Source organism: Oncorhynchus gorbuscha, linkage group LG09 (genome assembly GCF_021184085.1).
Source record: "Oncorhynchus gorbuscha isolate QuinsamMale2020 ecotype Even-year linkage group LG09, OgorEven_v1.0, whole genome shotgun sequence".
NCBI classification, from domain to species: Eukaryota; Metazoa; Chordata; class Actinopteri; order Salmoniformes; family Salmonidae; genus Oncorhynchus; species Oncorhynchus gorbuscha.
In genome coordinates this window covers 38,148,608-38,175,237 of record NC_060181.1, presented here as the reverse complement: position 1 = coordinate 38,175,237, position 26,630 = coordinate 38,148,608, and the positions used below count along the sequence as shown (strand labels likewise).

The 26,630-nt window shown below is 43.1% G+C and overlaps 2 protein-coding genes and 1 pseudogene across 5 annotated transcripts in view; 2 read left to right on the top strand and 1 right to left on the bottom strand.

Moving 5' to 3' along the window:
* The first annotated feature begins 4,383 nt into the window (after positions 1-4,383).
* Positions 4,384-16,313, top strand: LOC124043527 (annotated as a pseudogene). The gene is made up of 12 exons (XR_006840335.1): positions 4,384-6,631; positions 10,193-10,499; positions 10,793-10,930; positions 11,167-11,314; positions 11,651-11,841; positions 12,100-12,579; positions 12,719-12,847; positions 12,979-13,192; positions 13,567-13,841; positions 13,993-14,318; positions 14,564-14,692; positions 14,953-16,313. The product of XR_006840335.1 is annotated as a bromodomain-containing protein 2-like (transcript).
* Positions 16,314-19,398: 3,085 nt separating this feature from the next.
* Positions 19,399-24,731, top strand: hsd17b8 (hydroxysteroid (17-beta) dehydrogenase 8). Its single transcript, XM_046362214.1, has 9 exons — positions 19,399-19,537; positions 20,251-20,453; positions 20,734-20,850; positions 21,049-21,144; positions 21,254-21,339; positions 22,655-22,739; positions 22,842-22,884; positions 22,997-23,071; positions 23,183-24,731. The coding sequence occupies exons 1-9, from the start codon at positions 19,492-19,494 to the stop codon at positions 23,200-23,202; spliced, it is 771 nt and encodes a 256-aa protein (XP_046218170.1). The 5' UTR covers positions 19,399-19,491; the 3' UTR covers positions 23,203-24,731.
* Positions 24,073-26,630, bottom strand: part of col11a2 (collagen, type XI, alpha 2) — a 47,626-nt gene continuing 45,068 nt past the window's right edge. For all 3 annotated transcript variants that reach the window (XM_046362209.1, XM_046362210.1, XM_046362211.1), the window contains one exon: positions 24,073-26,482. In XM_046362209.1, coding sequence (XP_046218165.1) covers positions 26,336-26,482 — 147 coding nt within the window. In that variant the 3' untranslated portion in view covers positions 24,073-26,335. The remainder of the gene's footprint in view (positions 26,483-26,630) is intronic.

Sequence of the window (26,630 nt, the reverse complement as noted above, 5' to 3'; positions counted from 1 at the left end):
TGTCTGGGTAAGCGTCATCTAATATTTATAAAACATTTTTATCTGGACACTTTCTGTTTACCTGGAATTTTTCCTTATTGTAGGCTTCTACTTTTACCACTTTTAGTCTTCATCTTTACTACACTACTCACTGTTTAGCACATGACGTCACTCGTGAATCCTTAAAGAGATGTGTGGGGCTGGCTTCAAAGGGTGTGAACCATGCTGAATGGGTGTAGACAAAGAAGAGCTTTCCGGTAGGTGTACCAAAAGATTCAAGAGCCATTTTCTCAAAAGTGGGGCTACAAGTTTATCAACTTTCAAAGCGGAATTAATTTCCCATTTTTCCTCAAATGCAGTGTTTGATATACAGTACCATTTTGTAGCTCTGTTTGTGCTTTTATCCAATCTAAAAAAAAATTTTTTTTTTAATTTTGCTATATCAAGGCTGTCGGTCACATAACGCGAACATCTAACAACCCAAAGGTTACGTGTTTGAGTCTCATCACGGAACACTTTACCATTTTAACTAATTAGCAATTTTGCAACTACTTGCTACTTTGTAACTGCTTAGCATGTTAGCTAACTCTTCTCTGAACCTTAATCTTAACACTAACCCGTAGCTTAACTAACGTTAGTCACCTAGCTAACGTTACGAATGGATGACGGACATCCCAAAATTAATACATACCGATACGAAATGTAACATTTTGCACTGTCCCGGATTTATGTGTACTATGTTACGTCTAGCTCTGAGTCCAGGTTGCTCTGTCTGGCAGGTACTGGTCAAATCAACAATGAAAGATGTTCAGAATAAACACTATCTCAGAGTGTCTTCCCCTCTGAAGTGGTACATCAGAATGGAACTGGATTTTTGATTGATTCACAACAGTCAACAAAACAGGTCAAAGAGCTTACTTATCTTTTGTGAAAGTATATAAACACAGCAGTTTGATAGGTTTAGTTTTTTGTTTAAACATCTGAAAAGTCTTCAGACTTACTTTGACTCATTCTCCACGATGAGAACACCACTCTACTATTCCTGTAGAAAAGCTTTAATCGCAATGAGAGAATGATATGAGAATTGTGAAGAGTTGTTTACCAGTGCATTTCTAGGCTGCTCCCTTGTTGTTTTCATATCATTCTATGGAGCGGAAAAACAGGGAAGCTGACACAATGGGATGGCATACCATCCATTCACACCTCCCGGCCTGTTTGTAGGCCATCAGGCGGAAGCACTATCTTTCTGCCTTCAACTTGCAAATGGGGGATAAAAGAATGGGAACAACCCCGAGAAGCACCAGTCGAGCCCCTCCCAAGAAATCAGCCATTGACTAGACCTCACTGATTCAAACACACAAGTGATCTGAGCCAACTTGAGCTATCCCTGAATGAAAACTTAAACTACACTCGAAAATAAGATGTACATGTGAAACCTGTCAAATAAAATATTGGTGCTTTTCTACATTACCTGGTATTTTACATTTGTTTTGTATACCTGTGTGTCTGAGACATGCAGTATGCTGCAAAACAGATGGTTCTCTTTGGGAGTATACATTTGACATATTTAGCAGATGCTATTATTCAGAGATATTTACAGTAGTGAGTGCATACATTTTCTTACTGCTTCCCCATGGGTATCAAACCCACAACCCTGGCATTGCAAGTGCCATGCTCTACCAACTGAGCCACACAGGACAAATTAATCTTAATCTCATTGAATGCGGTGATAACTAATGAAGCTCTTATCTGTGGCTGCAGGTGTAACCAGGGTCCTTTAGAGCTTCAGTAACATTCTGTTCCAACTGAGCTATTTAGCCCCAGTAAAATAGCAGTGTTGGGGAAGCTACTCTGAAAATATAGTTTCCCAAGCTACCAATGACTTCACACTGGAGAAAGTTAAGCTACACTAAAGCTACCAGTAAGAAAGATGTTGTTGACTTAACTTTGAAAAAGTAGTTTACTACATCCAAACTACTTTGTGATAAATTATCATATCTAAATGTGAAATTTCATAGACTACAAATTTCAAGAACAGATCACTCTGATGTCAATGTTAATAACAGAATGTAATTTAGCCTATTTAACACAGAAACTATGTCTCAAGTGAGAACTAGGCAGGTCTGATGCTGAAAAAGAAAGGAAATTCTTATCTACTCCATCCACATTTCCTTTTCTTTTTTTGCAAAAAAAGTAGTGTTGTTCCAGTAGTTAGAAAAAATAATTAACTACTGAAAAGACTACCAAGATTAGCTTTTTGTTCAACAACCACCAAGCTACTGCAAAATGTAGTTAAATTACTAGTTGAACTAGACGTAGCTCCTTACATTGTAAAATAGTTACTCTTCGAAAAAGCTTTAGTGAACTGTGTCTGTTCCTTGAACACTCCTAAATCGGAGTGCTCTACACCTTGGATTAACCATCTAAGGAAAGTACTAACTTCTATTCAGATGCTAATCATCGTTCTTGGATGCTACCTTCCTTTCTAGAGTATGAATGCATAATTATAAAGCTGTTTTAGAGGCCTGGACACATTTGTACAAACCGTGCGGCACTACATCGCACTATATAATTTGAGTATCAATTAGTTCTAAATTAGAATTAGAGTTTGAGCCCATGGTTCAGACACATGGCTGGTTTAGTGGACCTTTAGTATATTCCTGTACTTAAAAGCACTTTCAATAGAGATTCTTCATTGGGCATACTTTTTAGGAGTAGGTTTAATCTGTGTCTGGGAAATTGTCCCTTAAAATGCACTAGGACAGAGTCCTGTTTTAAATACAGGGTTGTCAAAACAACATCACATAGAGTAGGGTCAACCAAACGGAGAACGAACCAGCCCCTGGTGTTTGATTTGAAGTCAGATGCGGTCTCAATTTACTGTTCAAAGTTTTCACTTCGGGGTGATTTGCCTGATGAGCTTCCCTGATGTTTTCCTGAACTTTCCAATACTTTTCTAATGCAGTTCAGATACTTACTGCTGCAAATAGAAATTGTTACACCTTTCCCATATTCAAGTAATTTCAAAAATATTCAAGTTATTATCTTTATGATCTGTATGAATGTTTTTTTTATGCATCTTTAATACTGGTAATCAGAATGTGCTATAGGTATCAAGTTATATGGCTGCAATTTGATTCATGTTTGAAGTGTGATTTTATGATTGCTTACTAAAAAGCTGTTGTTTAAAGCCCCTAAAAAGCTAAATACATCATAACTATTTGTTCAGCCCAGGGCCCACCACTCAGATTATATTTTGACCCACCAAGCCCAAAACTTTAAGCACCCCTTAGAGCAATGCAGCTTTTGTTTTATACACAGCCACAAACAGTCAGTTAATGCAAGGTGCCTGAGGGACCAAATGAATAAATGTAGAAGGCCTATCCCATGTTTTATTAGGTAGTCCAAATGAAGTCACAACATTTAAGCCATAACAGTAATTGTTCATGGTATTCATAGAATGTGAAAGGAGGGAGAGAGGGTCTCACTCAACAAAGGCAAAGGAGGAAAATAAGTTTCCATAGTCATGAACGCTCATATACCCTCCCTTGTATTTCCACACTACTCTGCTTGCGTCGCCAGTAAACAAGTGGGGCTGTTGCCAAGGATGGCTCATCAGTGAAAGAAATGACGCGTCGCGGTGGAGAGAGCTTCCCTAGCAACCACTTCTCTTCTGACCAAATCATCATGTGACACGGCTCATGCGCCGAATGCTTTGGTGACTCAGAGACGTCTTCCTCCGAGTGAGCTCTGTGAACTGAGGGTAGGGTGTGAGCGTGCAACTTCAGCAGCAAGTCCTATTTGTCAAGTCCTGAGAAGCACAAAGGACACTCTGTTCTCTGTTTGGAAGCCTGATTAGATCACACCACAATGGCCAACTCAAGTTGGTCAGAATGCCCCCTAGATATCTCAGTTTGTGGTTCATAGCCTACTGACCTGTCATGCTATAGACATTTGAGGTTGCGGCAAGATAACAATGTAACGTTATATTTATTTGTAGTTTCGAGACTAAATAAATTCTGCATATATGGAAGTTGCACTTGTGTCTTAAACAACTACCCACAATCACAATAATTTTCCCACAATCATATAACGTTTAGCCTACAGTTACTTGAATCTTATTTTTGAAACATTTTATTTAACATTTTCAATACATTACAAATACTCATCTTCTGATAATAATCTTTATTCAGTAACAGCTCAATGTAGAAGTTTCCTGAGTGAACACAGATCTAGGATCAGATACCATCCCCAGCTCCTAACGAAACATCTCTGCCTTCTCCAAATGAGAAAATGAATTTAGAATTGAGTCTACTCTGTATAGTGGCAATATCCCAAATAGGCTCACCCATATCTAACGCATGCGCAATTTGATGTCGCAGTGGAAGCCACAATGCTTGCAACCGAAATATGAGCTTTGTCAAGAGAATATATGCGGTTCTAACAAATATAAGGGTCGTGTTGAGACTGGAAATTGATATTGTTTGCTTGCATGGATTACTGTAGTTGTGTCAAGGAAACATTTCAATCAATATTTCTGTAAATCCAAGCCGCACCACGTGGGTTGGGTTTGTCCAATCGGTGCAAAGCTGTGATACACGAAAGTATGCTCTTTGTTCTGGATTTTGCAAAGTTATACGGTCTAATTAACTTTAATACAACAACATGTGGACAAATGATATCATGTGTTACCGCAAGATGACAATCCGGATACATCAATATCTTTTTTCCTGGAGCAGTTGTGTAGCCTCCAACCTTTGGCAAACAGTGCGCCATTAGCTTATTTATCACATGACTTCCCTTCCCCCCACTTCACTGAATGAGGAAGAAGTCGGACATGTTGGAGGAAAATGTGTTGAAAAAAAACGATCGTGGTGAAGGACAAGGAGATTTTTGAAGGAAAGTTTTACTCTGCGTAATGGATTTACAAATCGAGATTTTTTAGTAGTTAATTTTTATGTAACCCTGGGAATCAATTTGCAAAATGTATTTTTTTCCTTCATATTTACTCACGATTAAGAACATCAATGCATGGTTTAATTCAATGTTCATTGTATTTAGAGGCTTTTAAATGTATAATTTTTGTCCGTATATATTGAAAATCGTGAGAATTTAGTTCAGTGACATTGGAGAGAACGTGTAACCTTGGTGTGGGGGATGGGTATTAGCATTAGGGAACCATTTTGTACAGCTCTTAACTACTTTATTCTTAACGAGTTTATTTTGTTGTCGAAGGTTGGCATTTTGCTGATTCATTGGTAGTTTGTTGCACGTGGACTTGGTAGAATGAGTATCTTGTCGGTATATGATAGGAACTGTTTGGGGATTTAGTTTGTCTGAATGTAGGTTTTCTGTTTGGGTTTTCTCTGGGCAGCTCATGTTGGGAGATTGTAAGGCTTATAAATTACGATTTTAGTTGAAGTGTTCAAATCGTGGATGCGGCCTACATAGGTGTTATTGAAGCAGAGCAACATGGCTCTAAAATTCTTAAAACTGATGCAACCTTTGTGCTTGAAGTGTCTCATAGTAATTCTTAAAGTGATTGTTATCCGAAACTCTTATCTACTTTGATAACCATTTCAGCAAGAGAGAAATGCTGTGTCATTCAATGGAGGGCAATTTCCTTTACCACTTTGGCTTAGGGTGGAAGTTTGCCTTAGAAGACATTTAAAAACACCAGCTTCAGTGCGAGTTATAGTATTTTATCCATCAGATGTTAAGCCAATAATAGTATGGTATGTATTTAAGTTCTGAAATATTAGGCCTTTATAATGATAGCCTTTTACAGTTGTCTGTAAAATTGTCATCTTGGTTAAATGTAGCTAGGTCAAACAGCACGTGGCTCTTACTTGGTATACGAGTAGTTTAGAACTAGGCGTTATTGATCGCCTTTGTTTCAATGCAGGGAGTGGTATTTCTTGCACATTGTGACACCATCTCAGGCTAATAATTTGTATGCAGACAGTAAGTTCGTGTGCACTCTTTGCACTTCAAGATGGCGCTCCAACACTTGGGAAGGACTAAAATGCGGCTACTCGGAGAGAAATGTGTCGTTGAGCGCTCGGCCTACGTTTGGCATCTGATAGATACGCGTGACCGGACTCGCTAACCAATGGCTTGCTTTCTGTTTACTCTGGAAGTTCGCGCTAGAGATTCAGCGACCAATCATTATCGTTTCTCTGCCCACGTTGACGTAATGTAATTTGATGAGTGAAAGGGCGGGTTTTGGGATGTCGCATTTCGTAAAAGAGTAGCTACGTAAAACAACCACAAAAAGTGTGAGTGATGGGAGGTCTAGTCAGTGATAACGAGAATTTTGTTTGATTGACAATAACAATATGCGAATAGGTTGGATGAAAAGCATAATAGAAAAACAAAGTTATTTGGGGGGCTGTGCTAAATCTGGCGGACGTATTCATCTGCGAATAGAAAATACGGGGCGTAGTCTTAAGTTACGGTATCCAATAGGATGAATGGTTGGTCTATAAAGTATCGGGCGTAGACGTGAGTTGCCATTTCGCTGAAGCAGTGGTCAGTCTAGTGCTGTGGGGGCTGGAGGAAAGGACGGGCGAAGCAGGAACTTGAATATTGGTATTTAAACAGAATCCGGATCCATCCTGATGGAGACGGCCATAAACCCGCCCCATGACAGGTACCGATCGGAACAATTGACTTTAAGTTTGCGATCTGGCAGGATATTGTTGCATTAAGATTTGCATAAACTCATAAACCGATTTCTTATTACCGACATGTACACTGGCTGTACATCCAAAGACTGTTCAGCCGGCGTATAGTGTTTATATATTTTTTGCAATGACAAATTATATATTGGACGTTTGTCAGGATATGACCGCTCTTCGTCAACCTGCAAAATAACACTTAATTGGGACGACTGTCGTTTACATTTTGCTGCACCGACGCCATCTTCCCAGCGTCTCGGCTAAGTCCTTGCTGTAGTTTTGCCTAGCCCAGTAAGAAGTGAACTCGTTTTACGTTGTGACTCTATATTATTGCTGGCGACGATGGGGATACGCTTTCCGTGTCGGCTAGATACGTTAGTTGCAGACGGCTATTGCTTGCCAGGGAGTCTGCTTTAGGTTCCGCGCTAACTAGCTACCATGGGGATAAGCTTGCTGTGTCAGTTAGCTAGCTACGGTACGGCAGACGGCCATTACTTGCGAACAAGTCTGCTTGGTAGCGATCTAACAAGTAGGTAGTTTCCGCAAACTCAAGTTGACAAATTCGCATGGATTTACTGTAACATAATCGCGAATGTTTTCCTTAGCTACGTTACTAGCTATCTCGTCGAGTAAAAGCCGACGTTTTGCTAATCACAACACAGTAGTGGCTAACGTTAGCTAGTGATTGTGGTGGCTTGGTAGGCTTATTTTTAAAACATTTATTTGCCTTTATTTAACTAGTTAAGCTGGCTAGCCAAGGTAAGGTAGCTAGCTATCTGTACCTGTTGGGGCTATTTGGAGAGCCTCGGTCTCGTGTATTTGGATGGGGAACTATAACTAGTTAACTAGCCTGCCGGCTAGTCCAATTTGTGGACACGTGAAATTTTAGTGAACGTTACATTTCATAGCTGCGTTTCGGTTACGTAATAGTACTGATAATTTAGTCATTCTGTATCATTTCCGCCTAATGCCAGGCCCATGCAATGGTATTTTTAACAGCGTGTGCAAGTCACGTGTCTATTTGGACGGAAATAGTTACCCATCGGTTGCTTGCAATGGCCTCACAGTCCACTTTCCACTCACCAAACCTGCAATTTAAATATATTTGTTGTACTTTTTATGTCACCATGTTACTACAGTACTGGACATCGTTTGTAATCTGACAGTGATATATTACTGCTCACATAATAGTGAACTAATCCAGTGCAACGTTCTCAATGGTGGTCTTCCATTTCCCCACATTTATTTTTTTAAAGGTAGTGCTGCACATGTACAATTATAACATTATACGTTTTTTGTTGCTGACAAGTCTCAGCGACGTAAGTGTTTTGAGTTTTTTTTAAAACAACCTTTTATAATAAAGTACATCAAATGTCAAATGTGTTTTCCAACTTGTATCATTGAATAACAGCTTATATTTAACTGTATATAGGGGAGGGGTTATCTCTGACTTGGATTGTCCTCTTGATCAGTATAGGCTACACCCCAAGTTTACCTGTCATCAAGAAACTCTGAATGTCTTCATTTTGTAGAATTGGTAATGGAACAATCATGACAGCATGACCTCTACAACGGCCACTGTGCAGCAGTAGTGTTACTAATTTGTTTGGGTTCCTGTTGAGGTAAGCACAGGTGAATATTACATTCTGCTCAAATAGTCTCCGGTGTTCACTTATGAGGAAGACTCAGCCCAACTGATCTAGTCCTGAATGGACGCACAGACTACAGTATGGAATGGTTTGCTCTTTTGATATTCACTTGAGCATAAAATAGATTTATCACACCGAATGCTACCGGTGTATGCCTTGTGTACTTTTCCCAACAATTCAGAGTTTATGAAAAAAAAGGTATTATAAATTACACAAGGTCAATACATACAGGGAGTATCAGTACTAGATCAATGTACAGAGGTACTTGAGGTAGAGATGTGTGTAAAAAGTGACTAGGCATCTATATAGAGTTTAGAGAATTGGATCAGCCAAACAAACCACAATTGGTTAATCTTGGAGATTGGCAATAAATATTGAACCCCTGCTTTTCTGTCCCAAGAACACTGGTTTAAGCACAAGAAGACATGGCACCCAGTTGTCACTGAACTTTTCCATGTTTCTGTAGCTCAGTTGGTAGAGCATGGCGCTTGTAACGCCAGGGTAGTGGGTTCAATTCCCGGGACCACCCATACGTAGAATGTATGCACACATGACTGTAAGTCGCTTTGGATAAAAGCGTCTGCTAAATGGCATATATTATTATATGTTTCTTAGCTTGTCTGTATAGAGGAAGTTGTTCATTATTGGTAACATTATGAAGAAAGCACCAAAGAGTATTTGTCTATAAGTGGCTTCTAATTGCCAACAAACTGCACTCTTAAATACTTGGTCAACTATGTACACACAGTTAATACTCACAAGGCATGGAATACAAATCAAAACATTTTGGCTTTACTCGTGTATATAAACTTGCCCTTCATTCAGAGGTATGGCGTATGTAAATCATTCTGCTCATAGGGCACATGAACAGGGTTAAGGAGTTGATTGAAGATATCACTGCACTCTTGAGCCCCTTGATTTAAGATTTCATTTGACACATGCATATTGTATTTAGATCACAATGCTAAATGTACACACCACAATTGACTGCAGACTTGGACTTCTACTTTGCCTCTATTGTAGGGGGGAGGTAGTGCCTAGTTACCATGGTTATACCAGCATACCATCCAATGGAACAGACTTGTTCGGTGCCAGACAGGCTTCGGTGCCATGGCGCAATGGGCAGTTAAATGCATGCAAATGGCTTTCCCTTTTTTCTGTAGCATTGCTCTCCTCAAAGCCTCTGTGTGTGTATAATGGCGGGATTATGGGATCATATCACCAGTACACAATGGTCAATGCATTTGAGTCCACCGTTTCAATTAACAAGCTGCTTGTATGTTAATTTATGTTAACTATGAGTATCACTGTTGCTGTGCATGTCCAGCCAGGCTCTTAACACAGTTTTAACAGATTTGTGTTTCCGTTGAGACCACTTCAGCCCACAGATATCAGCCAGGGGCACTAAACCACGGCCGGCACAAATGATTCATCAGTCATTGGGTTCCTTGTCTTGGTTTATTGCATAAGCTTTTTGGCAATTCGTAAAGTGAACCACACAAATGCCTGCCTGAGGCCAGCTGTCCTAGAACTCCTGAAACCACACCCAGATTCCAGTGTCAGCTTGCTGTATAGATCACATTTTCTACAGCCTGTGACGGTACGGGTATTGAGGCGAATCTTCTAGTTTTTGACTATGCTGATGAGGCAGTTGTGACTCGTAACTAACTCAAAGTTCAACTGAAACAGAATCATGGTGAGGGCGCATGACTCACTTTTGTTAACCTGTCTTCATTTTAAGACGTTTAGAGAGGGCTAGCTAAGTAGAAGGCTAGCTCTACAAAGGCTGCTGTGTCACATCCAATACCCCCTCCTTTCTCCACCTCCCAATTCTTCTCTGCCCCACTGCTCTATGCTTATTCCCTCCTCCCTGTCCGTCAACAGCTCCCTGGGCGGGGTCGACGTAGGCCTGCAGGGCGTCATGACGATGGAGCAGGGCCCTCCGGGCCCCGGGAAGCGCATCCGGAAACCGTCACTGCTGTTTGAGGGATTCGAGGGCCCGCCTTTGCTCCCCCATGGGCAAGCGCCCCCCTCTGGGTCACCACGGCCCCTAGTATACGACACCAACCGGCAGGGCCGCGCCACCAACCAGCTGCAGTTCCTCCAGAGAGCCATGATGAAGTCCCTGTGGAGGCACCACTTCGCATGGCCCTTCCATGAGCCTGTGGACGCCTCCAAGCTCAGCCTGCCTGTGAGTGTCCCTGCAAGCCACTACCAGAGAGCCCAGTCACATTGTGCTTTAGCTAAAAGAAGACTGACAGCAGTGGCTATTTATAGATATTCAAATAGTTATCTTGTTTGCATATTAGGATGTCCGTTTTCAGAATCAACTGTAGAATTCTTCATCTTTTAGGTTGGGAAGTTTTATAGAAGCTTTTTCTTTTTAAAGCTTGCAGACAATACAGTACTGAATAGGTCTGTAGAGCTCAGTGTACTTATTATCGGTAGAGCAGCATTAAGTAAACCTGCTCCTCTCTGCCTCAGGACTATCACAAGATCATCAAACAGCCCATGGACATGGGGACCATCAAGAGGCGTCTGGAGAACAACTACTACCGCAGCGCCAGCGAGTGCATGCAGGACTTCAACACCATGTTCACCAACTGCTACATCTACAACAAGGTGTGTGACATGCTGTAACCACAACTTATTTCTGACTGAAAATGGCTTTGACCAACTGAGGTTACTGGCTGGACACTAGAGGGAGTCAAAACTCCAGTTGAGTAACAAAGCTCACTGTCCCCATTATCTATTTATATTTTACAGCCCTGGAAGCTGTCACTAATAAACACAGTCTGGTAGAAATGAGGCTGATTCTCCAGCCGAATTAAAGCTTTTCCATGGTGACTGTCTCCCAGCCAACAGATGACATTGTTCTGATGGCCCAGTCCCTGGAGAAGGCTTTCCTTCAGAAGGTTGCCCAGATGCCCCAGGAGGAGATAGAACTGCCCCCTCCTCCCCCACGGGGCAAACCGGGCAAGCCAGGCAAAGGACGCAGAGCCGCAGGTGAGCATGAGGGGGGTTGTGTGATGCTGTTTGTGTACGGTTAATGAATGTTTTTGAGTGTGATTGTTTTTTTTGGGGGGGGGTACTTTTTTGTATGTATTATTTTGGGGGAAATGTGTTCTGTTTTGATATTGACTCAGATGAGATATATATATATATATGCCATTTAGCCATGATGTTTTTATCCATATATATTTCTTATGGGTGGCCCCAGTGGGAATCGAACCCACAAACCTTGGCATGGGCAAACACCATGCTCTACCAAATGAGCCACACAGGACCACGTGAATACGCATAATCTCCCATGCGTAATACATTTTTCTTAATTTGCCTCAGTACCAGGAGGAGTGACCACTGCTCACCAGGTCCCGGCAGTGTCCCAGTCCGCGTACTCTCCCCCTACGCCGGACACCCCGGAGTCGCTGCTCTCCACCCCCCCACAGACACTCCAGGCCAAGAGTTTACCTCCTACCCTCCACAGTACTCCTGCTATGCTAGGCTTACCCCCAACACAGCCCACAGCCAAGGTAAGGGCAGCAGTCGATACACAAATACTGTCTGTGCACTGTTCACTTACCCCTAAACTACACTAATGTTGTACAACTTTAGCTTATGGCCTTGCAGCTGACAGTGCTACTGTAAATGAAAGTACCTACTGATCAAAGTGTTTGCGACAATGTTAGGGCAGCAGTTGGTGACATCATCTGACATTGTCGTTTACAATGATCTGAAATGGCAGGCTGTTCGGTCAATGACAAGAGCCCCTGTGTCTCTGTCTCCAACAGAAAAAGGGTGTGAAGCGGAAAGCAGACACCACCACACCCACCACCATGGCCATGCCCATACCCATCACCATGGGCGTTGGCGGGATTGGCATGGGCATGGTCGGTGGACCCGACTCCCCGTTGACACTAACCTCACTGGGGGTAGGCCAAGGCCTGGGCCTCGGCATGGGGATGGGTATTGGTATGGGCCGCGGCAGAGGCATGGCGGGCGTCAAAGCAGCTGCAGGGAGGCGGGGAGTCAGCGGGCGCCCTATCAAGCCCCCGAAGAAAGACCTGCCTGACTCGGTGCAGCTCCAGCCGGTGCGACGAGGCAAACTGGGCCAGCAGCTCCGGTACTGCAACGGGATTCTCAAAGAGCTGCTGTCCAAGAAACACGCGGCGTACGCCTGGCCTTTTTACAAACCAGTGGACGCCTCCATGCTGGGCCTACACGACTACCACGACATCATCAAGCAGCCCATGGACCTCAGCACCATCAAGGTACATGCCCTACCACACAGCCTGTTTTGTAATCCTTATGGACTCTAGGTAGGGCTGTACATCACAGCTTCATCAAGCACCATAAAGGTAGACTTTCAGTAATTATGTGACGTTAACTTCCTCCACTCTCCCTCTGCAGAGGAAAATGGACAGTCGAGAGTACCGGGACGCCCAGCAGTTTGCCGGTGACGTCAGGATAATGTATTCTAACTGCTATAAGTACAACCCTCCAGACCATGACGTGGTAACCATGGCACGCAAACTACAGGTACGGGTCAACACATTTTACGCATGGAGATATGTCTTTTCCTGGCTGAGTTTTTATGGCCTTGCACAGTAGTTTCATACAGCTGAATGGACACAAGTGCGCTGGTCTGATATAGCCCTCCCCCTCTCCAGGACGTCTTTGAGTTCTGCTTTGCCAAGATGCCCGACGAGCCTGCGGCCCCTCCCGCTTCCATGGGTGGACGCTCCTCATCTTCTTCCTCTTCCTCCGTCCTCGTCTGAGAGCGACCCCAGCAGCGAGAGCGAGAGCGACAGCAGCCCCAGCTCGGACAGCGAGGAGGAGCGTGCACACCGCCTGGCCGAGCTGCAGGAACAGGTGTGTACACAGGTAGACTGACCCGGCCCTGCGTCCACCGCAACACCACACACACACACACCATCACACTGCATCCTCACTATAATACATGGCATTTTAGTCATTTAGCGGATGCTCTTATCCAGAGCGACTTAAAGTTAGCCTATTCATCTATAGCTAGATGGGTGAGACAACCATATCTCAGTCATAGTGAGTACATTTTTCTTCAATAAAGTAGCTGTCAGCAAAGTCAGTGCTATTAGGAAAAGTCATGTATAGGATTTTTGTATTTATATACAGTGTGTATTATATATATTTTTTTTTTGTGCAAAAGTATTTCTGTATACCTTAGCTGGAAGTGGTTGCCACAACAGTCACTGACCATGTCCTCTCCACGGTCCCATCAGCTGAAAGCAGTTCATGAGCAGCTGGCCGCACTCTCCCAGGGCCCCATCGTCAAGCCTAAGAGGAAGAAAGAGAAGAAGGACAAGAAGAAGAAGAAGAAGCCCGAGAAGCATCGGGGAAGCCGGGTGCCAGTTGAAGAGGATATGCCCATCCGGCCGCCCAAAACGCCCAAGGTCACCAAGACGTCGAAGATGCCGAAGACACCTAAGACCAAGAGCAGCAAAGGGGGCTCCACACAGGGCAAGAGGGGCACTGGCAAGAAGAGCAACAAGAGCAAGTGAGTGCTCTCTGCTAGCAGCGCTTCAACATCTCTCTGTCATGATATGATTTATTGTCTCCATGCTATAAAAATTCCCGAAAAGTATTCCTGACAAAAACAAAATGTGCACCTTCAGGATTGAATCATTAAATCACACTTCCACCCTCAGGTCCTCCAAGAAGTCGCAGGCGGTGATGCTCAGCATGCACCAGATGAGCGCTGCCGCCATGCTCCCCCACTACGACTCAGAGGAGGAGGACGAGGTGTCGCCCATGAGCTACGATGAGAAGCGCCAGCTCAGCCTGGACATCAACAAGCTGCCCGGGGAGAAGCTGGGCCGCGTGGTTCATATCATCCAGGCGCGCGAGCCATCGCTGCGCGACACTGACCCAGAGGAGATCGAGATAGACTTTGAGACGCTCAAGCCGTCCACGCTGCGTGAGCTGGAACGCTACGTTATGACCTGCCTCCGCAAGAAGCCTCGCAAACCCTATGGTGAGAGAGCTTTCCTATGTAATGCCAGATCTGTTTTCAAATCTTCTCTGGTCCCTGTTATGTGTCCCTGGATGGGCGCAACCATAGTGTTTTTCTGTCACAATTTTGGTCAAATGTCATAAATATTTCCCCTGTTCCCAAGATTTCACTGGGTAGCATTATAGTGACTTAGTCTCCGGTTTATTTGGATCGGTTGGTGAATGCAGACATTGCATCATCTAACCTCCCGGTCTCCTCTCTGTTAGTAGGGAAGAAAGGTGGAGCAGGGAAGTCCCGGGAGGAGTTGGCTCTGGAGAAGCAGTTGGAACTGGAGCAGAGGTTGCTGGATGTCAGCGGGCAGCTCAACTCTGGCAAGAAGCCTCAGAAAACCAAAGGTGAGTCAGAATAAATCTGGATCAGTGCCCACAGAGTAGACATGACAACTCATTTCAGAGCATGCATGGAGATGTGAAACTACAAGCCCAAATGTATTTAAATATTACTGGCTCAGTACATTTTCACTAGCATATGGCCATGTCGACCTACATGGCATGTCATGAAAAAGTTCTGATCGAGATCAGCTCGGGTCTTTGGAAAACGTGTGAGTTATCTTAACATTATATTACAAGTATTTTATCTTGTGTGTATCGCTCAGCAGAGAAGCCCAGTGCTGTGGAGCCCCATGCCGTGGCGTCTCGCCTCAGCGCTAGCAGCTCCAGCTCAGACTCTTCTTCCTCTTCCTCATCGTCGTCCTCTGACACCAGTGACTCGGACTGAATGCTCTGGAAGGACGGGCCTGGATCCCGCGAACCCCGGATAGGACAGTGCAGAACTGCTAACAGAGCCGCAGGCGGATCAGACTATAGTCAGAACTGACCTGGAATTAAGAGAAAGCGTTCCCTGTGTTCAGAGATGCCAAACCCAACAGAAATAGTGGATGGAGAAATATTGAGTTGTTTCATTGCTTTAGAAACCTAGAGGGTTGACAGAGAGATGATGCATCATCTCATTGGAAAAAGTGCCCACGGTAGGATCTCTACAGGCTCTAGAAAGACGGCAGGATCTCTACAGGCTCTAGAAAGACGGCAGGATCTCTACAGGCTCTAGAAAGACGGCAGGATCTCTACAGGCTCTAGAAAGACGGCAGGAACTCTACAGGCTCTAGAAAGACGGCAGGATCTCTACAGGCTCTAGAAAGACGGCAGGATCTCTACAGGCTCTAGAAAGACGGCAGGATCTCTACAGGCTCTAGAAAGACGGCAGGAACTCTACAGGCTCTAGAAAGACGGCAGGAACTCTACAGGCTCTAGAAAGAAGGCAGGATCTCTACAGGCTCTAGAAAGACTGCAGGAACTCTACAGGTTCTAGAAAGACGGCAGGATCTCTACAGGCTCTAGAAAGACGGCAGGATCTCTACAGGCTCTAGAAAGACGGCAGGAACTCTACAGGCTCTAGAAAGCGAGACGGGTGGATGGGTACAGAACTCTGGGATCATCTTGTACTATGTCTTTCTCGCCACACTGTGTATATACTGTGTACAAATATATAAATATATATTTTTCTTTTATAAAGAAGAATTTTAAGGAATTCTCAAATGTGGGGAGAAAGAAAAGGTGTGGAAAGGCTGGCTTTAGTCTTTCTGTATAGAGGGCAAAGTGTGTGTGAGAACGTGTGGGGCACGGCCTCGCACAGTAAACACAGTCCTGCTTAGTTGTTCATCTTGTTGATGCGGGTTGTTTAAGTCATTGTGCATTGTAAAGCACCTTGGCTCAGTATAAATGTATGAACTGCACACATGGAGAAACTGAAGAGCATTAAGACCGCAACATACGCATGTACTTCTACAGCTTGAGAGGGGTGTCCGTTGAACACATTTAATGAGACGTTTCAGTTTAAGCAAACTAACTTTTTCCTATTTTTTTTCACTCTGTAAATGACGTGTTTCTACTTGTGACCAACTTGCAAATAAATTGTGAGGACATGTCTCCATTCAACATTTACCCACACACAAACAGATTCTTCCCTGGTTTTGTTCTGTCAATTGGATACGTCTAGGTTTTGTCTAGTGAAGTCTACAGACTACTGAATGGTCACATCTCTCTTGCAAGACATTTGAACTTGCATGGGTAGTGCACAATGACTAGATTGAGACTTCACCTTTTCATTTCACTTTGTCTGGGGGAATTTTTAAAACTTGAGAGAGAGAGAGAGAGAGAGAGAGAGAGAGAGAGAGAGAGAGAGAGAGAGAGAGAGAGAGAGAGAGAGAGAGAGAGAGAGAGAGAGAGAGAGAGAGAGAGAGAGAGAGAGAGAGAGAGAGAGAGAGAGAGAGAGAGAGAGAGAGAGAGAGAGAGAGAGAGAGAGAGAGAGAGAGAGAGAGAGAGAGAGAGAGAGAGAGATTTTATCTTAGTACAGTTCAGTGCTGACATGCCTTCCTTGTACCCCAGATGTTATTCCCATACCGTTGCCATACCAGTGCTTTGCGGCACAGAACCACACTATTTATTTTAACTACTTGGCCTTTTAACTTTTTGGCAGCTGGATGTTTTATTCAATTTAGCTAAATCTGGTTTGGGAAGAAGATTGTAGTGACCATTTCCTTGCTCATAGTGCGATTAACAGAAGCTGTATATATGCTTCATGGGATTCGGAGGTGGTACTAAACTGATTTAGTTAAGAACCAAGCTTTTTTTATATATATATATATATAATAGTTTGAGAATTTAGATTTTGTACTTGTGTGATCAGTTATTTATTTCCCGGGGATTTGAATGGAATCCTGGAATCTTTATTGCATTTACTTGAAGGCAATGGAGGAAGTTATATTGGTAATAATGACAAACTACAAGCAAAAATGTGTACAGCTCTAAGGAAAAAAGGCAAGACTTAGACTTTTTGTTAAAGTGTGGAGCATGTTTCTACCACTGAGGTTCCTTGTTTTGCTTTCGTTCTCTTAGTCGTTCCCCCTACAATTGAGTGGTTGTTTCTTGTGTTCGGTTTCTTTTCTAAGAAAAAATACTTTCAACTGTCCACCTCTAAAAATAAAGAGAGAGAGAAAGAGATCTTTAACATTGACTTTGTGTCTGTTTTGATCAAGAAAATGGGTCCATGGAATGATTTGATACAGGGATGAGAAGCTTTCACGTATTAGTGACAATTGTTTTCAACAGTTGAACTTCTTACCACGAGGACATGGATCACTAGATGGCAGCAGTCAGTGAAGAACATGTGTGCCGGCCTTTTCTCATATCTGTCAGAGAGCAACAGACCCACACACTGTGGACACCTGCTCCTCGACCATCTCATTCCAAAAACACAGGCATTAATCTTGGAGTTGGTTCCCCCGCAGCCATAACAGCCTCCACTCTTCTGGAAAGGCTTTACATCACTCTGGCTGACGCTTGGCATTGTGGTCTTAGGCATGTGTGCGGCAGTGGAGGCTGGTGGGAGGAGCTATAGGAGGATAGGCTGAAATGAATGGAAGAGCTCCTCCCACCAGCTTCCACTGGTGTGCGGCTGCTCGGCCATGGAAACCCATTTGATGAAGCTCCCGACGTACAGTTAGTGTGCTGACATTGCTCCAGAGGCTGTTTGGAACTTGGTTGTGAGTGTTGCAACCGATGACACATTTTTTTACTCGCTACGTGATTCAGCACTCGCCGGTCCCGTTCTGTGAGCTTGTGTTGCTTATCACTTTGTGACTGAGCCGTTGTTGCTCCTAGACGTTTCCACTTCACAATAACAGGACTTATAGTTCGGGGAAGCTCTAGCAGGGCAGAAATTTGACGAACTGTCTTGTTGGAAAGGTGGCATCCTATGACGGTGCAATGTTGAAAGTCACTGAGCTCTTCAGTAAGGCCCATTCTATTGCCAATGTTTGTCTATGGAGATTGCATGGATGTGTGCTCGATTTTATACACCTGTCAGCAACGGGTGTGGCTGAAATGGCTGAATCCAATCATTTGAAGGGGTGTCCACATACTTTTGAATATAGTGTATTTGCCAAGGTTGAACAGTGCACACAGAGAGGTCCTCACTATAGTCACAATCCTCCAGCTTCTGTACGATAATGTATCCATTTAAAAGACAGGGCAAATAACACAACACAAATATTATTTTTATTATGATGTTAAATACACGGTGTTATTTGAACTTATGGTTCCTGAGAACACGTTTTGAAAGGTTTTCCAAACTGTCCAAGATGGAGGGAAATCTAGCCTGACAGACCTCATGGGTCCTTGGGCCAAATTTATTCAGCTTAAAGAAAGACACCTACATATACATTTTTAAGTCGCTACGTCAAATGGGGCAACAAATATGAGGGTTTAAGTGAGACTGCAGTGCTCCCTATATGCCAATCAGTGCCATTCTTTTTGACTAATTTTCTCATGGCCTTTCTGTGTGCCAAATTAGAAAACAAGTTACCGATCTATGCTTGAGTTACTTAACCATGTCAAGAAAAAAAAAAAAGAAGGATTCAGACAATAACAATAGGCGTTTATGGCTTCGCATCGCTGAGAACCCTTTAAAAATAAAAATATAACTGGACCATCTCCAGTATCCCAGCGGACCACGAGCCCGAGGTTGAGAAACACTGATACTGTTTCGGCCTATTGAAGTGCAATTGCTTTGTCTGAATGTTTGTGCCTATTGCTTTCCATATTAGGTCAAAATATAATTAGTTCTGTATTACCTGCTGCAATTAAAATATACTGAGCAATATTATTGCTGTATTTTTGTAGGCACTTACTCTGCAATGGCTCGTTGGCCAAAGCTTATGATGAAATGAATGGGGTTAAACGCCGAATACGGTCCGTGGTAAACATTGGTTTAGGAGATCTTGTACAATTCGTGCTGTGATAAAGAAAAATATATACTGTGTGTTTTTGAAGCGTTAATGCAATCAAAACAACACATAAAAGGTCATGTTAACACTGCCTGATATTATCTCATAGAACAAAACGTATAAGATATCCTCAGCCTGTGTTACTCCTAACGAACCCCATTCAACATTCATTTTCCCCTTTAGGAATGGCTGAACGAACCCACGTTAGGTTAGAATGAACCAGAGAAAACTCATTCATTTTTTTTAGGATGACAAACTGGCTAGTTACAGATATGAGCTCAAACAAAACCTGTCCTGTGACGCCATCTCCTGGATCAAGAGAGAACGACTCGGTCTTCAACGACAACCATCATGGCGGCCACCACACGGCTCATATCAAGGTTGACTGTTGTCACGGGTTAGTGTCTTCTTTCACGCTTCGTCGGCCTTTATATGCAACTTAATACATATGTAAGGTAGGCCGATATATCTGCACTTCTCTGTAGGAGATTAGTGGGGCAGATATGTGTGCTTAGCTAGGCGCAATAGATTGTGTTGTTGTAGCTGACCCTTGGGCTAGTTGTTGGACTTCAATCATTTTATATTGTAGCTAACGGCCTTTCTAACATTGTTTCGACTAAGCTACATAACTGTTACAGTATATTATCTTCAGACATTCTTGAGCATATTTGCTTTAAAAAATACAATAATAATCTGTCCTGTGGTATCGCAACAGCCATCCAAATCAGTTTGTTAATGAAACCTTAATGACAATATCCCAATTAAGTACATTTAACATGCACATACATTTTCTTAAGAGTAGCCTAGGCCATTTTTATTCGACAAAAATGTGTTCGTCTTCACCTTTGCCCGATGAGACAGCTGTGTCACTCTCATTGGGTCAAACGTGAAGGCAACAATAATGTTGCCTTACAAGAATCTTCACTCAGATGAATTAATTAAAGGCACGATAGAATGAATTTCCCCTCCCTATAGGCGACCACCAACTATCAGTCCTTTATTATAGCTCTTGTGTACAGAACATCCAAGTTAGTGGTGTCGAGCCCTCTCTACCTGCTGTGAGCAGCAGCCAATTGCCTCTTACATTTTTGCACTACCCATTGTCTCCAGGAGGGGGCAGCGGGATTGGCCGAGCCGTATGCCAGCGATTTGCTTCCGAGGGTGCCATAGTGGTGGTCGCTGACATCAGCGAGGAGTCAGCCAATCAGACCCTGGACAGCCTGAACCATGACCACAAAGGGCAGGACCACATGGCGTCTGCTGTGGATGTTTCATCAAGGGAGAGTGTAGAGAAACTACTCACAAGCATACAGGTGATTGACTTATGTGCAGACACACACTCACTAATTCAGTGTGTGTGTTTGGTGTAATTGAGTTATTATCCTAAACCACATGCTGGCGTCTCCTACTAGGAAAATGAGTCAATCATGTAACGTTTTTGGACCTTGACCTAAATTACTCCACTCAGTACTTTAGCAACAAAATCGAGAAGTTATAAATTGCCTGAACCCGAAGAGACGTTTTGTGTGAGTGAGTCACTGAATGCCGTAAGTGATTAACTCTTAAACAATGTGCTTTGATACCCTCCTGCAGTGTCGGTACTTCCAGCCTCCCTCAGTATGTGTGAATGCTGCAGGGATCACTCGGGATGAGTTCCTCCTGAAAATGGAGGACGAGGACTTTGACAAGGTTATCCAAGTCAACCTAAAGGTATTTCCCTTTGTTCTTATTGTCCTGACCACAATATATTTATATCAGTGGAAGAAAAGCATCAAGGGTTTCTCTCTCTTTTAGGCTCAGTGACTCTTTTACGCTGATGCACTGAAATCAGAGTTAAAACGTTGTTACAATAAATAGTGCTTCCTACCCTCGTCTCCCACAAACCCCTCTCTTTTCCCTCTCTATCAGGGTACATTCCTCCTGACTCAGGCTGTTGGCAAGGCTCTGGTTGCCTGTGGAGCTCCTAAAGGCTCCATTATTACCGTGGGCAGCATTGTGGGCAAGGCGAGTCCAACATCTTAGCTATTGGCACCCCAGGCATTATCTTTCAAACAGACTTACATTAATTCCTGCCATTCTTTAACCTTCTCTTTGTGTTTCTGGCTGTTACCAGGTGGGCAATATTGGACAGGCAAACTACTCTGCTTCCAAAGCAGGTGTGGAGGGCCTGACCAGAACTGCAGCCAAGGAGCTGAGCAGGTGAGGCACACCCGGGTAATGTTCATTAGGACAAACCGTAGCAAAATGTTTTGCAACAGAGACAAAAATGAGCATTTTAATATTGTACAAGTTGAGATGGTACCGACCCTTTTTGGTCTGTTATCTTCTGTGCTGTGTCTACTGAACATGACAATGCATTTGATTTCAACACCCCAAATTTGACCCATTCACCAATAGAGAGAAGATTAATAGGCTATAAACATTATTTAGTGAGGAGGACCGGTCTCCTGATAGCAATGGAATTTAAGCTTACGAGTGTTTTTAACAATCCATTGTTCCTACGGCGAAAGATGTCACGTGTGTTTCCCAAAACACCAGGCAGAGAAAACATTCACCAAGTGCGTCGTTGGAGCCTGTGTCCATCTGCTAGGATCTCTCGGATCAGCTTTCTCCATTCAAATCTTATTTTAACATTAGAATTAGTCTACAACACTGACGGTGGATCAGCTTCTAGAGATATGTTATTACTTGGCTGTAAATATTGAGGTTTATTGTAATGCTTACCCTATAATAACTTAATCACAGATTTGACACATCATGTTGTAATACATCAGGAAATTACAGACAGTGTAGCCTACAATCATTTTTTAAAATGTTGCCTTTATTTATCTAGGCAAGTCGGTTAAGAACAAATTCTCATTTACAATGACGGCCTACCCCGGCCAAACCCGGACGACGCTGGGCCAATTGTGCGCCGCCCTATGGGACTCTAATCAACGCCGATCTGATTCCGCATGGATTCGAACCAGGGACTGTAGTGTCGTCTCTTGCACTGAGATGCAGTAGTGCCTTAGAACGCTGCGCCAGTGGCAAAATAGAACTCGATTGACTGAAATAGATCGGCCCATAGAGCCTTTAAGCCAACTGTATGTTTTTTTTTGCAGTCAGCTTGGTTTTCATTTGAAGCATGTTTTTAGCTTTCACTTTGTTTGTGCCAATTGCAAAGACATTGGCAACTTTGCATTGGGCGGTCACAGAGCGACAGATAAACACATTGATTCTATGTTTAGCGGAGACCTTCTGTGTTTAAATGTGACTCCGAAGGGAGCAGAAAAAAAGCATTAAATGACCACTTTGCTGTTACGGGGGTCTGAGGCAGTCAGACCACTAAATAAAGAGCGTTTTCAGGTGCAACTTCAGCTGGTTTTAGGAACCAGCTCGGGAGTTTTAACGATGCTCCTAGGAAGGTTCTAATGAACTTAGCCTTAAGATGCGTTTGGGAAACGGGGCCCAGGTGTGGTGTGAAGTATGAATACTGCCTAAAACCTAACATACAACTGCTCTCTTTCTCCAGATATGGGATCCGGTGTAACTGTGTGCTTCCAGGGTTTATAACCACACCCATGACTGATAAAGTACCAGAGAAAGTAATCAGTCAGGTACGACTGAGTTCTCCTTTTTTATATTAGATAGAAAGTCACCACCTCAATGTTGTTTTTGTATGAAAGTGTGTGTTTAACTTGCTGTGTTTGTGTGGGCAGCTTACGTCCATGGTGCCACTGGGGAGGATGGGAGAGCCTGCAGGTAAGAATACTGTACACCTCTGTGCAGTAGAGCACATCACAAACGCAGAACTCCGTTCCCTTTATAATCAAGTTATAAGACTTAACCTCGCTCTGTCTCTGTGTGTGTATAGAGGTAGCTGATGTGTGTGCCTTTCTGGCTTCGGATGACTCTCGCTACATCACTGGAACCAGTATTGAAGTAACAGGTAATGGACCCATCTGAAATACATTCAAATCATTGGGTAATGTTTAACAGGAAATGCCTTTTTTTTTTACTGCTGTCCTGTTGACAAAAAGCATTTCCTACTCACCTCCAGGAGGCCTTTTCATTGGCTGAGACAACATTCCATCATCCTCATTAAGACCAATGAGGCAAGTTCCCTTCTCGGTCCAGGAATGAAGTATTGCTTCAACGTTCACATTGTGCCTTCGCTTGTAATAATACAACTGATTGTTTTGTAAATCTAGTCAATATGGACAAGGTAAATGTGCAATAAATGAAAACCAATGTTTGTAGCTTTTGAGATCTCGTGTTGTGGAGAGAGTTCACAATACAGAGAGCGGGTCAGTGTTCAGTGGTTTCCCCAATGTAACCAAGTTACACCTCTAAACGCTCTACATTTATGTACAGTTACTATCATTTATCTAGTGAAACTTCTACTAGTCATTACTAACAGGGTTGGATCTAGATGTTTATGAACAGAAATGGCTTCACACATGCAAAGGTACTCTAATACAGTATGCACACAGAGAACATGCGTTGGCATGTGGTTTAATTGGAGACTTCGGACAGAAAACAACAAGCCAAGAACAAACCGAGACAGTGAAACTAAAGCAAAACAAAAACCAACAGAAAACGTGGCAAAAAAATGAAACACAAATGAAAGAGAGCAGTGGACTGTAGAGCGAGAGGGAAGCAGGCATAGATCAGAATCAAACTGGAGTGAAAACACTAGAAGGGATCTTTTGGGGTGTTGAGGTGCTAAATAGTGGAAATAAGGTTGGGATGTGACTGATTCTGTGTTAACTGGAGATTTGTGAATGTGGTTGTATTCAGCTGTCTGAGCCGCTGTACGCAGCAAGTCGAGAGGAATCAAATTGAAAAATATTCTAGCTATTATGTAGCCCCGGGTAACATGCAACACCAGCCAGTTGAGAGAGAATGAAACAGGAGAGGGACTAAGAAAAAATAACAAGGGAGTCGAGCAGCTCTTTAAAAAGATTATATATTACAGAAACAAACATAAAAAAAAAATACTTACATAAAATACTTTCTCTTTTCAGCACAATGTTTTGTTGAAACATTTGTCTTTAACAATAAAACTAACCAATAGATTGCGATTTTTCACTCGAAATCACAAGGTAATTATTTTTCACCTCTGGTTTAGTTAGGTCAACCCCCCCCCCTTCTGCAATATCAAAAGAAAAACAAACCAAAATACCCATAATGATATTCAACCCCATAGCCACATTACTTACTTATAAACAAAATCGTAATAATTCTTCCCCAGGTGGTTGCTAGAATTTTCCCTCCCTCCCTCCCGCTTGCTGTCCCCTGCCCACTGTGTTCTCACAACCATAGAATCCCGGTGTCTGTTTGTCGCCCACGCCATACTCCTGCAGCACAGCGCAGCTCAGCATTGGCAAACCGCAATGAAATGTAACAGCACAGTACAGTTGATTGCTAAAGGGTTACAATGAGATATGGCCACAAATGACACGTTTTATTTTTCACCAGAACTGTTGACATGCATAGACCAATGGGGTGCGCACAGATAACTCGGGTTAATGTTTTGTTTAATATGTATTTAATTGTTTTAACCATCATGTGAGAACTACAGGAAATAAATACAAAATGAAATACCACATTCGACTGGCATATTTGGCTTGTCGTTGTTTGAAGCACCTTGTTTGATTTCAATAAATACAATAGAATTTCACTATGTCTGTACAAATGGATTCTAAATGCACATTTCCAGTAGGAGAACTGGTGACAGCATCATGTGGCTGTGTTGGAGACCAACTTGAATTATTCACGCTGAATATATTAACGCTTTGGTATAATTAGCACCTTGCCACAGTTTTTGAAAGCATGCATTTATTCACTGTTGTACGAGAGAAACTTTTGGCCGTCATCTATTAAGCTCATACACATATTTAACCCTGATACCTTCCCTGCTTGAAAAGAGACGGAATGTCACAAATCCTGGTATGTAAACCCTGTGTTCTACATAAAACAAGAATCCAATTCCAGGCATCACACCTGTAAATACTGGACTGGTTTGATGGCATTCTGGCCTATTCGCTGGTCTCGGAACGACAGTTCTGGCCTGTGTATGACAGTTGTAACAAGGATTAAAAATACATGCACCATACAGCACGTTCAGTACAATTTACAAGGTTAATGGCTTTTGATTCATTGGTCCTTGGACAAGGCAAAGACACCCTTCCGTCCCATTGCATGCAACATTATTGGCCCAATAATAAACAGCCATACAGTTCAGAGACAGTACATTGCTGTTAGGACTTTATTATTACAGTACTGAGCAAAGAGATGTTCATAGTCACATCTTAGGTTAAAGCCGCGATAAAACTAGAGATCTCACCGCTTTCCTTTCACTCCACAAAGCACCGTAAAGTTTCTATTCACCCGCCTCTAGTGTGTTTGACCAGCTTTAGGATGACTAGGCTGATATAGTTGTTTGGTACAGAATTTCACTGTGGAGATGAATAGACCATGAACTTAGCTAGACAACATGGACGTCTCCATTTCGTCAGGCCTGGTTGGCTACAGGCTCCGCTGTTTTCCGGTCCTCCGTGCTCTTCGTGGAACTCCTATTCATTCATTGGTTTCCCCCTTAGGCAGCAAGTGAGGCGTAGGATGAGGCGGGGCTTAGATGCAGAAGACGTACAAGTGTGTGGGGAAGGCAATGCAGAGAGGTAGAGTGGGTGAGACAACTGGAAAGAGAGACAGCGGGAAGAAGAGAGGAGTGAGAGGGGGGTCCGCGACGGTGGGCTCTGGTGTGCACGGAAGGAGGAGACGGCTCTTTGGGCCAGCTGTTCGTTGGAAAAGAACACGCTTTTATTCTGCAAACGGTCAGAACTCTTGTCTCTCGTTCTCGCAATCGATCTTTGGTCTCCTCTTCGTGAGAATGTTTGTGTTCTACTTGTCTCTCGTCGTCCATTTCTATTTGGGAGATGTTTTCCCCTGGGCATGTACTTGAGTGAGTGCATGTCAGTTTCACAACAGTATTTGTGTGTGTGTAGATATAAATGGTCGGGAATGAATTTGATATCATGAAATACATTTGCAAATTACTGGACGTGTGTGTGTGTGTGTGTGTGTGTGTGTGTGTGCGCGTGCGTGCGTGCGTGTGTGTGTGTGTGCGTGTGCGTGTGTGTGTGTTTTCTCATCAGTGTAAGTGTATATTCTATACGTGTAGGTGTTTCTCATTTCTCTGCACGGTGTTTTAGCCCAGGAAACAGACAGGTCCCACTTCAAAGCCAAATTTCTGGTTGCTCTCCCCAAAGTCTGTGATCTTGAGGTCCCGCAGAGGAAGCTGCTCCACCTGGGGCGTGTTCACCTCCACCACTGTCCTGTCGAAGCCCTTACGATACTGCAGACAGACAGAAACAGAGAGACAGGTGAGATCACTACACGTGCAGCAAGGGTATCTGCCTAGGATCATTATTATACTTTCATTGTGTGTAATGGAAAAATACAGTTCTGTAGTAATACTTTTTGTAATTATTCAATTAGCCTAC

What these genes read in the sequence shown, in the direction of transcription:
- hsd17b8 (XM_046362214.1), top strand. Translation starts at nt 19,492, where the DNA reads ATGGCGGCCACCACACGGCTCATATCAAGGTTGACTGTTGTCACGG. An exon ending in AAGGTTGACTGTTGTCACGG is followed by an intron (nt 19,538 to 20,250) that starts GTTAGTGTCTTC and finishes CATTGTCTCCAG; the next exon opens with GAGGGGGCAGCGGGATTGGC. An exon ending in CAGAGAAAGTAATCAGTCAG is followed by an intron (nt 22,740 to 22,841) that starts GTACGACTGAGT and finishes TTGTGTGGGCAG; the next exon opens with CTTACGTCCATGGTGCCACT.